Source organism: Leucoraja erinacea, chromosome 31 (genome assembly GCF_028641065.1).
Source record: "Leucoraja erinacea ecotype New England chromosome 31, Leri_hhj_1, whole genome shotgun sequence".
Lineage (NCBI taxonomy): Eukaryota > Metazoa > Chordata > Chondrichthyes > Rajiformes > Rajidae > Leucoraja > Leucoraja erinaceus.
In genome coordinates this window covers 16,496,305-16,509,465 of record NC_073407.1, presented here as the reverse complement: position 1 = coordinate 16,509,465, position 13,161 = coordinate 16,496,305, and the positions used below count along the sequence as shown (strand labels likewise).

The 13,161-nt window shown below is 42.2% G+C and overlaps 1 protein-coding gene across 1 annotated transcript in view; it reads right to left on the bottom strand.

Annotated features, from left to right (window-relative positions):
* ccdc180 (coiled-coil domain containing 180) overlaps nt 1–13,161 on the bottom strand; it is a 77,451-nt gene that overhangs the window by 2,436 nt on the left and 61,854 nt on the right. Inside the window, 7 exon segments of the mRNA XM_055660103.1 lie at nt 1,179–1,347; nt 2,357–2,474; nt 6,770–6,881; nt 7,523–7,660; nt 8,107–8,267; nt 9,766–9,910; nt 11,664–11,730. Coding sequence (XP_055516078.1) covers nt 1,179–1,347; nt 2,357–2,474; nt 6,770–6,881; nt 7,523–7,660; nt 8,107–8,267; nt 9,766–9,910; nt 11,664–11,730 — 910 coding nt within the window.

Sequence of the window (13,161 nt, the reverse complement as noted above, 5' to 3'; positions counted from 1 at the left end):
AGGAAACATGTAAAGCTGGAAAGGGTACAGAGAAGATTTACAAGGATGTTGCCAGGGCTAGAGGGTCTGAGTTATAGGGAGAGGTTGAGTAGGCTGGGATTCTATTCCTTGGAGCGCAGGAGGATGAGGGGTGATCTTAGAAGGGGTGAGAGGTGTGTAAAATCATAAGAGGAATTGATCGGGTAGACTCTTGCCCAGAGTAGGTGAGTCAAGGAACAGAGGACATAGGTTTAAGGTGAAGGGGAAAAGATTTAATAGGAATCTAAGGGGTAACTTTTCACACAAAGGGTGGTGGGTATATGGAACAAGTTGCCAGAGGAAGTAGTTGAGGCAGGGACTATCCCAACATTTAAGAAATAGTTAGACTGGTACATGGATAGGACAGGTTTGCAGAGATATGCATCAAACAAAGGCAGGTCAGACGAGTGTAGCTGGGACATGTGGGCCGGTGTGGCAAGTTGGGCCGAAGGGCCTGTTTCCGCACTGTATCACTCTGTATGAGTACGGCATAAAAAGTTAAAAATAAGATTGATGGACTGCACGTGGAGTGTTACATACGTATAGTAATAGAAGGTTTTTGTCTACAAAAAAAGCACTGGTGTTTATCCACATTTTTCACCCCCCCCCCTCCCGGCCAATAGTGGGTGGGTTGTTACTTTGCCTTTCACAACTTCAATGCTGAGGCCGGTTGTCTGCTAAATACATTAATCTAGTACTTCAGGTCACTCCAATGCACTTACAATGATGAAGCACCTTTGAAGTGTAGTGACGTTATGTTATGCAGCAATCAGTTGGCAGATAGATAGAACGCTCCTATGAGTAGTTAAAAAAAAGACACATAGTGCAACACTCCCAGAATACAGCCCAGAGCCTCTGACTAGGATTATTTCTGAGGTGGAATTTTAAACAATAGCTCTCTGTCTGAAAGGCAGCTGTTCTACCCGCTGAGCAAAAGATGACACTGATAAAAGGATTGCATCTGCTGCTCTGAGAGTATTGCCACAGATGGGTGGAACAAAGCATCACAACTAGATGGCTCAGTACCATCTTGGCGATGCTTGCAACCTCTGGGTCTACATTCGAAATAAGCATGTGCATTTTCTGAAACAGCAGATTGTGTTAATGATTCACATCCGAGAGAAATATGAAGAAAGATCAATAAAAAGAAAACAACTGACCACATAAGCTGCATCTCTCGCCTCCATGGTAGCCAGGTGAGCCAGTGTGTTCTTAGCAGTTGTTACCGCTGCAGTTTCTGCAGACAAGGCTCCCGCTGCTACCGGCTTATTCATCGATCTCAGGGTATTAACTTGTAAAAGTTCATTTGCTGGAATTCCTGGCCAGCTCCTGCACAAGGGAATAAGGAAAAAATAAAACAATACCAAATCACAAAGTTCACCAGTAATCTCATGCAGGTATAGAGTAAGGAAAAAAATCCTCCAAGGGACGTGGATTGTGGAATATATTCCACGGAACATGAAATCCATGCACTGCCTCAAAGTGATCCACGAAGCATCTATTTTGGGTAAAGTTGCCAGTGGGGTGGGGGGGGAATAATAATCCATAATGAACAAAATGTCATGGGAAACAACCAAAGCTGCAGATGCTGGAATCTGAATCATAAACTGAAAAGCTGGAAGGACCAGGCATCGATAAAGAAGGCCTTCACCAGTCAAGGAATTAAGGATAGAAATTGGAACGTTATGTTATAGTGTACAAGACATTGGCAAAGGCCACACTTGGAGTATTGCATTCTGTTTTGATCACCCTGCTATTGGAAAGATGCCATTAAACAGGAAAAAGGGCAGAGAAGATTTACAAGGATGTTGCCAGGACTCAAGGGCCTGAGCTATAAGGAGAGGTTGGGCACGTGAGGTCTTTGTTCCTTACAAAGACCTCACCTGCCCAGAGCACAAGAGACTGAGGGTTGATTTGATGGAGTTGTATGAAACTGAACACGGTACTCCAAGTGTGGCTTCACCAATGTTTTGTACAACTGTAACATAATGTCCCAACTTCGATACTCAATATCCTGACTGTTGAAAGCCAGGGTGCCAAAAGCCTTCTTCACCACTGTGTCTAGCAGATATGCCACTTTCAGGGATGTGCTTTACTGTGATATGCTTCCAACACCTCCCCTCTGCCACATGGTCAACACCTTCACAATCAAGGCTAGATATTCAGATCGCAAGTTTTGAACAATGATGATAAATGGAAATTCTGCGAGTCCTATCCCATCCTGAGTCCTGCAGGAAAATTGGGGTTTAAGAGGATGATTACACGGCTTGGTGATTTTGGAGCAAGATTTGGAAATGACAATATAGCAGTTTGCTTCAGGTAATTCTGAACTGATCACCTGCCAGCTCGATCATCTGGGACTGAAAGTTTGTCGTAGGCTTCCTTCTCTTGCAGTTGGGGCCCAGATTGTTTCCATTCAGACAAAGTGAAGTCATTTTCATGTGCTGTAAAGACATCTGAAAAATAAAACAGAATTTAAATGTAATAAAAAGGAACTGAAGAAGACTGAAGAAGGGTCCCAACCGGAATCGTCACCTATCCATTTTCTCCAGTGATAGACACAAAGTGCTGGAGTAACTCAGCGGGCCAGGCAGCATCTCTAGAGAAAAGGGATGGGTGACGTTTCGAGTCAGGACTCTGCTTCAGACTCACTTCAGACTTCTTCAGACATGTTGTCTGACCTGCTGAGTTACAGCAGCATTTTGTGGCTATCTTTAGTAAAGGCAGAGTTCTTGAGTTCTTTTGTGACATATACTTCTGGTATTATGGCTCATCCCTGTTACTAGAAGCTAGAAACGCAAGCAATGTGATCAGCGTTATAACTATCTGCAGGGATGAAATGTCTGTAGATTAAACAATGGGGCCCAAAATGACTGAATTACATCAAGAGGAAGAATTACACCGCAAGGATATATAGTACTGGGCAAGTTACACAACTGACATAAGATGTAAGGTGCAACTGGGAGCCGGAGTGGGTACCAAGCTCGGCAAGCTGCCTCGCGACTCAACATGGTCGTGGCTGATTCATACCAGGCTGCATCTCCTTTTCTGCATCAGCTACCCACAGCCCACAATTGCCAGCCTTTCAAAATGCGTTCACTTGCCCTATGAACTATCCTTTACAACCCCCTGTGCTCCATTGATTCACTAGCCTCTGCAGGAAGACATATGTATGCACCTTAGTTCTAAATGACTACCTCCTTATTCTGTAATTTTGTTGCCTCATTAGAGCTCCCTCACAAGTGGAAACATCTTAAATCCAACCTGTTATGTCCCCTATCAATAATAGCACCCCCCCATTCTCCCATGCTTCAAAGATTACAGGTGACACATTTTTAGGCGTTTTGCAATAAGGCGATCCTTTCATCCCAGGAATTATTTTGGTGAATCATTTCTGGCTGGCTCCAGTGCTAGAAAATCCCTTCTTAAATAAAGGGACCAGAACTGTACTCCAGGTGCAGCCTACCAACACCATATTCAATTGTAAGAATATTTTTATATTGCTAAAATCCAATCCCCTTGCAACCAAGGCCATAAGACCAAAGGACATAGGAGCAGGATTAAGCCATTTGGCCCTTTGAATTCAATGGCTGATCTATTTTGCCTTCTCAACCTCATCTTCTTGCCTCCTTCCTCTCCTTAACCTTTGATGCCCATACCAATCAGACCAATATATATTGGCATTCCTAACTACTTATTGCCTTGACTACACATTTTATTGTGCATCATGTTCCACTCATTCGCAATCTATTTTCATTTATAAAACAGTCTGCCTTCCGGTTCCTCATAAAGAAGTGCCTGATCTGACACTTTCCTACACGAAACCCCACTTACTGAGCGTTTTCCCCTTTCATTTGACCTATCTGTTGCAAAACACATTCCCCACTGCACCATGCCCTCCCATGGTTTTAGCTGTCAGAGTAGGGCAAAGAAAACATATATCATAATATACAGCATATTCTGTTCCTGCTGGTAAAATGTAGCTTCAACTCAGCACGGTGTAGGAAAGAACTGCAGATGCCGGTTTAAATCAAAGGCAGACACAAAATGCTGGAGTAAATCAGCGGGACCAGGCAGCATCTCTGGAGAGAAGGAATGGGTGACATTTTGGGTCAAGACCCTTCCTCAGACTGATGTCAGGGGAGTGGATGGGGCAGAGATAGAATGTAGTCGGAGACAGTAAGACTGGTTGGAAAACTGAGAATGGGGAGGGGATGGAGAGAGAGGGAATCAGTTTGAAGAAGGGTCTTGACCCCAAACATCACCCATTCCTTCTCTCCAGAGATGCTGCCTGTTCAACTCAGCAGTTACTATTTCCAAAACAAAGCAGCCTAACCAAGGGGGAAGAAGCTGTGAACTACTGACTGTGTGCATATAAAGGGTCACACCCATCATGTGTTACTAAGTCAGGCATTGTTTATCTACTATAAATGGGAGATACGTTTCAGTTATAATCACAGTCTGCGGCTTGATGCTCACCTATTGTCTTTGCTGTACACCATGGAAACAGGCCTTTCAGCCCATCGTCATGCAGATCAATTTGGCATACTGGGCTAGTCCCTTATGCCTGCATTTCACCTCGCCTTCCTATCCATATATCTATCCAAACTTCTATAGCTTTTACTGGTAGCACATTCCAGATGTGAACTACCCCCTGAAGTCCCCTCTTAAATCTCTCCCTTCTGACGTTAAGCCTGTGGCCTCCAGTTTATTTACCCCCTTGATTAAGCTGCTTTATCTGCATATGTATTCGGAGATGGTACGTTTTAGAATACTCCATCCAGGGAAAAAGACTGAGTGTTCAAATATCCTTATATTCTTATTCAGGGGCAATATCAGCTTTGAGTGGTTAAATCCAGTGCCCTCCATAATTTTTGGGACAAAGAACCATCATTTATCTATTTGCCTCTGTACTCCACAATTTGGGATTTGTAATAGAAAGCAAAATCACATGTGGTTAAAGTGCACATTGTCAGCTTTTAATAAAGGCCATTTTTATACATTTTGGTTTCAACCATGTAGAAATGATAGCAGTGTTTATACATAGTCCCCCAATTTCAGGGCACCATAATGTTTGGGACACAGCAATGTAATGTAAATGAAAGTGGTCTTGTTTAGTATTTTGTTGCATATCCTTTGCATGCAATGACGGCTTGAAGTCTGTGATTCATGGACATCAACCGTTGCTGGGTGTCTTCTCTGGTGATGCTCTGCCAGGCCTGTTTTGCAGCCATCTTTAGCTTATGCTTGTTTTGGGGCTAGTAGCCTTCCGTTTTCTCTTCAGCATATAAAAGGCATGCTCAATTGGGTTCAGATCAGGTGATTGACTTGGCCACTCATTTTTAACTTTGAAAAACTCATTTTTAGCTTTGAAAAACTCATTTTTAGCTTTAGCAGTATGTTTGGGATCATTGTCTTGCTGTAGAATGAACCGCCGGCCAACGAGTTTTGAGGCATTTGTTTGAATTCATTATGCTACTACCATCAGCAGTTGTATCATCAATGAAGATAAGTGAGCCAGTACCTTCAGCAGCCATACCTGCCAGCCCATAACACCACCACCGCCGTGTTTCACAGATGAAGCGGTATGCTTTGGAACTTGGGCAGTTCCTTCTCTCCTCCATACTTTGCTCTTGCCATCACTCTGATATAAGTTAATCTTCATCTCATCTTGCCACAAGACCTTTTTTCAGAACTGTGGTTGCTCTTTTAAGTACTTCTTGGCAAACATAACCCGGCCATCCTATTTTTGCGGCTAACCAGTGGTTTGCATCTTGCAGTTTAGCCTCTGTATTTCTGTTCATGAAATCTTCTGCAGACATTGACAAATCCACACCTGACTCATGAAGAGTGTTTCTGATCTTTCGGATATGTGTTTGGGGATTTTTCTTTATTATAGAGATAATTCTTCTGTCATCAGTTGTGGAGGTCTTCCGTGGCCTGCCAGTCCCTTTGCGATTAGTAAGCTCACCAGTGCTCTCTTAATGATGTTCCAAACAGTTCATTTTGGTAAGCCCAAGGTTTGGCTGATGAAGAACAGTTTTATTCTAGTTTCTCAGTCTCATAATGGATTCTTTGACTTTTCATTGGGACAACTTTGGTCCTCATGCTGATAAAAACAATAACAGTTTCCAAAGATGGAAAGACTGGAGGAAAGACTAGGTGCTGAGAACTCACTTCTACCTGCATTAAGGAGGCAATTAAACACACCTGAGCAATTACAAACGCCTGTGAAGCCATGTGTCCCAAACATTATGGTGCCCTGAAATGAGGGGACTATGTATAAACACAGCTGTATTTTCTGCATGGTGAAACCAAAATGTGTAAAAATGGACTTTATTAAAATCTGACAATGTGCACTTTAACCACATGTGATTTTTTCTATTACAAATCTCAAATTGTGGAGTACAGAGGCAAATAAATAAATGGTGGGTCTTTGTCACAAACATTATGGAGGGCACTGTAGGTGAGGCGACCACACGTACTTGTGAAGCAATAACAATGGTTTGCATTTATGTAGTGCCTTCAACGTAGATGAGAAACAAAAGCTTCACAAGAACATTATTATTAGTAAACAAACTTGTTCATCAATTGCAACAGAGGGGAGAGCAGTATTCGAGGAATATCTTCAGAGGCATATCTAGAGAGGCAAAGAGTTTACAGCATAATTTAACACAAACAATTCACTTTCTCTGAGACCCCCGAGATGACTTAGACTGAACAAATAAGAAATGTGAAAAAAAAAGTTTACCGGAATTTTCGATATCATCAATGATGAGAAAGTTGTCAAACTCCAGGAGGAGCAGTTCAGAGAGTTTGGAGAGCTCGAACACAAAATTATTTGCGTGTTCATTTAAACATTCCTGTGAAAATGTTAAATAAAAATTACTTTAATAGAAGAGAGGCAAGAAGGTCTGGTTAGAACATATTTCATACAGCCATACATCCGGGTGGGAACAATACCTTATCACAAGCAAATTGTTGATTGGTTTGCCATGAATGAATGAATACTTTAATGAATGAATGCCATGTTGTTTACTCTCTGAGAGTAATATTGTAATCATGATGATTCTTTCACGAATTCAATTCCAGGTGTAACAGTAATTCTCCACTACCTCACTAAAGTATCTATGTCAAGGATTGTTGTAGGAAGTTCAACGTGAAGACAATCTATGGATCACGTGTATGGATATGGATCGAAAAGGTTTCAATGGCTGTAAGCCAAAAGCTGGCAAATCGGACTAGCCCAGGATGCCAACATGCACATGGTGGGCCGTAGGGCCTGTTACCATGCTCTGCATCTCTATAACTCCCTGAGTGCATTATTATTTGCCCCCCTCACAGTGGGATTTCATTTATAACTAAATCTCAGTTAAGAACTAAGATCTTTACAGGATCTAAAGTTAGGATTTTTCACTAGATCTCTGCTAGAGAACCGTCCAAAAACAGCAAATGATTTAAGAGCGTTAATGGCCCATCTGGTTTTGGTAAATTGTCTTCTTGCCTTGAGATTCTCCCAATTAGATGTGATCTGTGTGGCTTCAGTGCCTTGTCGTTCTTCCTCCTCTTCGCACAAACTCTTCAGCATCTCGAGGTTGTTGGGATGACCCAGAATTGGCCTCAGCTTCTGTTTGTTCCCAGCCTAATGGAAATAAATAGAATAAAGCAAGTATGCATTCAGGGCTTAGCCCCATTCATTCAGCCGACGATGCAGTCTAGTTTACATGTTAACTTTTTTTTTTGTGACAATGTAGTAAAAATAGATTAAAAACCTGCTAAACTAAGTTCATACATAGTGAAATCAGAAATTTAAGCATATTAAAGATCATGATGGAAAAAGGCCTCTCCACATTCGCAGCTTAGCTTTTAGTTGAAGTATTTATAGCAAGATGACCATCCATTGTACATGTGTGTATGCTGGGCAGATGGCTGGTGGTGAATAGGGCGAGGTGTAAGAACAATCTTAATGTCTGAAGAAGATGGGATGATTTTGAGGAGTGTGGGTAGTCACTAGCCAACTGCAGCAACAGAAAAGGCACAATAAGCAGAGTTATCTACTTTTATATATTTTCCATTTTGCCCTTCTACCTTTACATTCGCCATTTGCTGCTGTTTCTTGCAGAATGTGCAGTGTTTATCAGCTATCGACTTTGTGAATAATTCCATGTGATGTTTCAGGATTTCTTCAATCAGGAATTGAGGAACAGCAGGGAGCAACTGCTCAAACAGCAGCAGCAGCTCTTTGAACTCTGAAGGAACAAAATAAAACACGGAGGTTGAAGGAAGGTTTCAATGTTTAGCTAAAAGTAAATATTACAACACTACTTTCTTACAGAGATGTAGCAACAATCCATGGGTGGCCTAAACTGCCCCTTCACAGTGTGGAGGTGAGCAGTACCCTAGAAAAATGACAGAGCTTATGATGAATGGGCTTTTACATAATGTGTCAGGTAGGGAGTCACACAGCATGGAAAAAGGCTCTTCGGCCCAACTCGCCTCTCTAAGGTAATCCCATTTGGCCAAATTCCCACAAACTGTGACCAAGGGTGTTGGACCCAGCCTTGGAAGAGAGCAGAAATGTGTTTGGGATGGGGGTGGGGGGAGTTTTCACAGGTTCACTGTACAACCCCCAGATCTTTTGCTTATGCCATTTTTCTGAGGATCCTATCATTAACTGCAGTGGTTATCGTCACCAAGTAACAGAGTTTCCATGGAAATGCTTCCTTTATTCTTTAATAGATAAAGAATTGAGTGAGCATGAGAGAACACTTGATGCACCTTCTCTGTTTTTCTTTCACTCCCGGGCTTTCTTTTTTTGCATGTGTGGGTGTCAGATCAATGGTCAAAACAGCCTTAGATCAGACAATGGAAAACAGAGGAAAATGTGTTGACTTACTACGGTAAAAATGATTGAATGGATGTGACAAAGAAGACAGAAGCTGAACAGAGGTAAACTGCTTACAATATTTGAAAACTATTTAGTTCCAAAGTGTGTAGGAAGGAACTGCAGATGCTGGTTTAAACCGAAGGTAGAAACAAATTGCTGGAGTAACTCAGCATCTCTGGAGAGAAGGAATGGGTGATGCTTCAGGTCGAGACCCTTCTTCAGTCTCATATTCTATGACATGGCTGGTTTGGGCTGAATAATGTGATCTCTGCCTGATACTGTTAGAGGCTTTTATAATTTTCCAGCCTCTGGTATCAGAGGGCTCAGTACTGGTGCTCACATAGAGTCAATACCCACTGAGCTGTAACCCAGCAAACAAATAGCCTCAGGGTGAGAGGAAAGGGAAGAGAAAAAGTGGAAAAGTGTAGCGGCACCAAACGTGGTGAATAAACAGTTGCTTTATTCAGGTGTTACATGTGAGTTTGGCCCACTAACATAAATGTCATTGCTGCTGTAGCTGAGCAAGGGTGTTGTCTCGAGCTCAGCTACCTGTTGACTGGGGTGATCTCAAGGTGAGATATACTTATGTAGCAGGACACTCCCATTAGCCCCTGACGTCATGTGACAGCCTTTGTAACTACTGACGAGGGTTCGACCATAAATGCCACAAAACTACCCTTTTACTCATCTTGTTCCTGCCACCACAAAATGAACTGAAACAAACTATGAAGACATTACCAAATAGAAAATAAAATGTACTCAAAGAGTGACACATGTTTTTCTGCTATGTATTTCTTCGTAAACTTCATGAAATTACACAGATGATGGAAATTACATGATAAAATTTACTGTTCCGTTACCTTGCAGACTGTTATTGTAATAGTCAGCTGCCTGAACTTGATATGACAGCATCTTCTGAAGCACCTCCTCCGCGCATTGTTCAAATGTGTCCTTTAAGTACTCAGGCCTGCTGATTAGAGTTCGTTCTTTCTTTTTGTAATAGTCCTTTCACAGGTAAAGAAAAGGATTAATGGTACTTAAGAGTTTGTTAGGTTAAAGCCAAAAGGCAGCGGGTATGATGAAAGGAGTCGAGGGACATGTGAAATTAAGCTGTCGGGCCACCTTAATAAGAATATGATTGGGAAGAGTAGGAACTGATAAATAGAGATTGGCCCATCATGTCTGTGCCTTCAATAACAATGTACCACATCAATAACTGTCGAGTTACACTGCCGAGAACATGCCATCCATTTAAACTGATTCACTCGCAAACACCAGATACTAATAGGCATTCATTCTTTGGGTGATGCAGGGCAATAATTCAATGTTATTAAAAGTCTGAAAGGTAACTGCCTTGCATATTTATCTGCTTTTCAGAATCTGTGCTATCAATGGGGCTGAAGAACGGTCCCCGACTTGAAATGTCGCCTATCCTGATCCTCCAGAGATGCTGCCTGACCCACTGAGCTACTCCAGCACTTTTTGTTCGATGCAAGATTCCAGCATCTGCAGTTCCTTGTCTCTCCTTTTCAACTATATTTAAGAGGGAGTTAGATGTGGCCCTTGTGGCTAAAGGGATCAGGGGGTATGGAGAGAAGGCAGCTACAGGATACTCAGTTGGATGATCAGCCATATTGAATGGCGGTGCAGGCACGAAGGGCCGAATGGCCTACTCCTGCACCCATGTTCTATGTTTCTATGTAACAGGGCCACTGACACAACAGGAAAGCCTGGCTCTGCTGACCGTGACTTTTTATTCATCCTTTGATTAATTGTTTAAGGGAAAAGGAAGGGAGAGGTGGTCACGGCGGAGGCAGATGTCAAACAAGAGCTTAGAACTGGGATGGGAGTTGGTAGCAGCCAATAGTTTTTACATGGAGTGCGAAGGAACATTACAACACTTATTGCTGCATGTTCAGGTAATACTGTAAAAACATTTTTGTTTGTGATGGCAGCCTCATGGTTTAGCCGTACTTGGACATCGTTCCACCTGGGTCCTTGCTGTATTCACCAACTACTCCCTCACTGTCTCTAACGTGCAGCAGGTACCCTGCCTGAACATGTGATGGGTCCAAGCTCAATGCCTATTTTGAGCATTGTACTCAGATGATGAGGGCTGTAGAGACCAAGTCATTGGGTGTTTTTAAAGGGGAGAATGACAGATTCACGATTAGCAAGGATGTGAAAAGTTATGGGGAGAAGGCAGGAGAATGCGGTTGAGAGGGAAAGATATATCAGCCATGATTGAATGGTGGAGTAGACTCGATGGGCCGAATGGCCCAATTCTACGCCTATGGCATATGAACTTGTGCTTATCAGTTTACCTAATACCACATAGCAGGAGCACGATGTGCTTGTGCCTTGTAAGGAGCGCACACTTGCTGTTTGGTATGTTGCAAGCTTAATAACCTATTTAGCACCTGACTATCAAACTCAGTGTGACTCAAACTCTAGTCCAGAATGGACCTTTGTATGAAAAGCCACTTATGTAAGGTACAGAAACAAAATGAGCACAGCCCCAGCAGAGTCAGTGTCTTCAGAAGAAGGAAAGTAAAGAACATTGCAAGGTATGTTCTTTAAAAACTAATAAAAAAGGCTAGAGGGGCTTAAAAGTTAATCCTATTACTACAATAAAATAGTTCCACATATCATTTAAACTGATCAATGTAAATGTGAAATTATGACACATGTTTTAACTTTAATAATAAAACATAATAGTAATAGTAAAATATTCAACGCTAACAAATTAATTATTTACCTCAGCCACTGCCAGTAAGGCATTGGTACTTTCCCACAAAATGTAAGTTATTGTTCCTTTATAATAGCTGGAAAAGACAAATGGTTTGCATTAAGGTTTCATACAGTATATTGGACTGGAATTTCTTTGGAGCCAAGTTGCACATGGCCAACATTGGAACAAAGCTGACTCATTGGGAACACATGTTGGCGACGGACATTAATGTTATCTGAACCGCTGAAGGAAGCGGTGGCATGGATCCGCCACTACTCATGTTACCTCTGCAACTGAACACAGGCAGGATAACAACATCTATAACCCCACATTTTGTGACCACAGAAGAATTCGAGGTGGTAGTTGTGCGAGATTCCTCAAATCCACTGGTCTCCCTGCCATCCGCCGCCTAGAATATCATATATATTTTAAAAGTAGCCCATTTCAAGTCCCTTTATGAGATAAATTGCTTTAAAAGGAGTCCTCCGGCAGAAGTTGTTCACCAGTTTTAGGACATTCATTAGATGATACATCTAGAAATTAACTTTGATCATTTATTACCAATTATGGCTGAGGAGAGCCAATGGGGAAGGAACCAATGTCGAGATGATTCACCACTGACATAACAATCTGCTGCGTTAGGTTATGGGAAAGGTACCTACAGACAGGGGTCAAATGGTCAAATGGAAAGATGAAAGATCTCGGGGGGATTTTAACTGAAATTGTTAGGAGTCCTGTTAGGACTACATATAAAATTCCTAAAGGATTGGACAGGCTAGGTGCAGGAAAAATATTTCTGATGTTGGGGGAGTCCAGAACCAGGGGTCACAGTTTAAGAATAAGGGGTAGACCAGTTAGGACTGAGATGAGGAAAAAACGTTTTCACCCAGAGAGTTATGAATCTGTAGAATTCTCTTCCACAGAAGGCAGTGGAGGCCATTTCACTGGAAGTTTTCAAGAGAGATTTAACTCATTGGGCTAAAGGAATCATGGGATATGGGGAAAAGCAGGAACGGGGTACTGATTTTAGATGACCAGCCATGATCATATTGAATAACGGTGCTGGCTCTAAGGACCAAATGGCCTACTCCTGCACCTATTTTTCTATGTTTCTATGTTTTCTGCTAGGTAGGAAGGCTAGATACAAAGTGCTGGAGTAACTCAGCAGATCAGGCAGTATCTCTGGAGAAAAAGGATGGGTGACATTTCGAGTCGGAACCCTTCTTCAGACTAGTGATCCCAACTTGAAATGCCACCCGCCCTTTTTCTCCAGAGATGCTGCCTGACCTGCTAAGTTACTCAACGACATTGTGTCTATCTTTGGTATCAACTAGCATTGGCAGTTCTTTGTTTCTACCTGGTTGGAAGCCACACTTGAAGTGTCAGAGGCACTGAAGCTTGTACTTAAATAAACATTCAGCTGTGGGATCCAGCTTGCTGAGCAATGCGTCTCGGTTCAAGGTCATTTCATTCACTCATGACCTTAACTGAGCTTTATCTGCTGATGTTTAATGCCAACATTGCT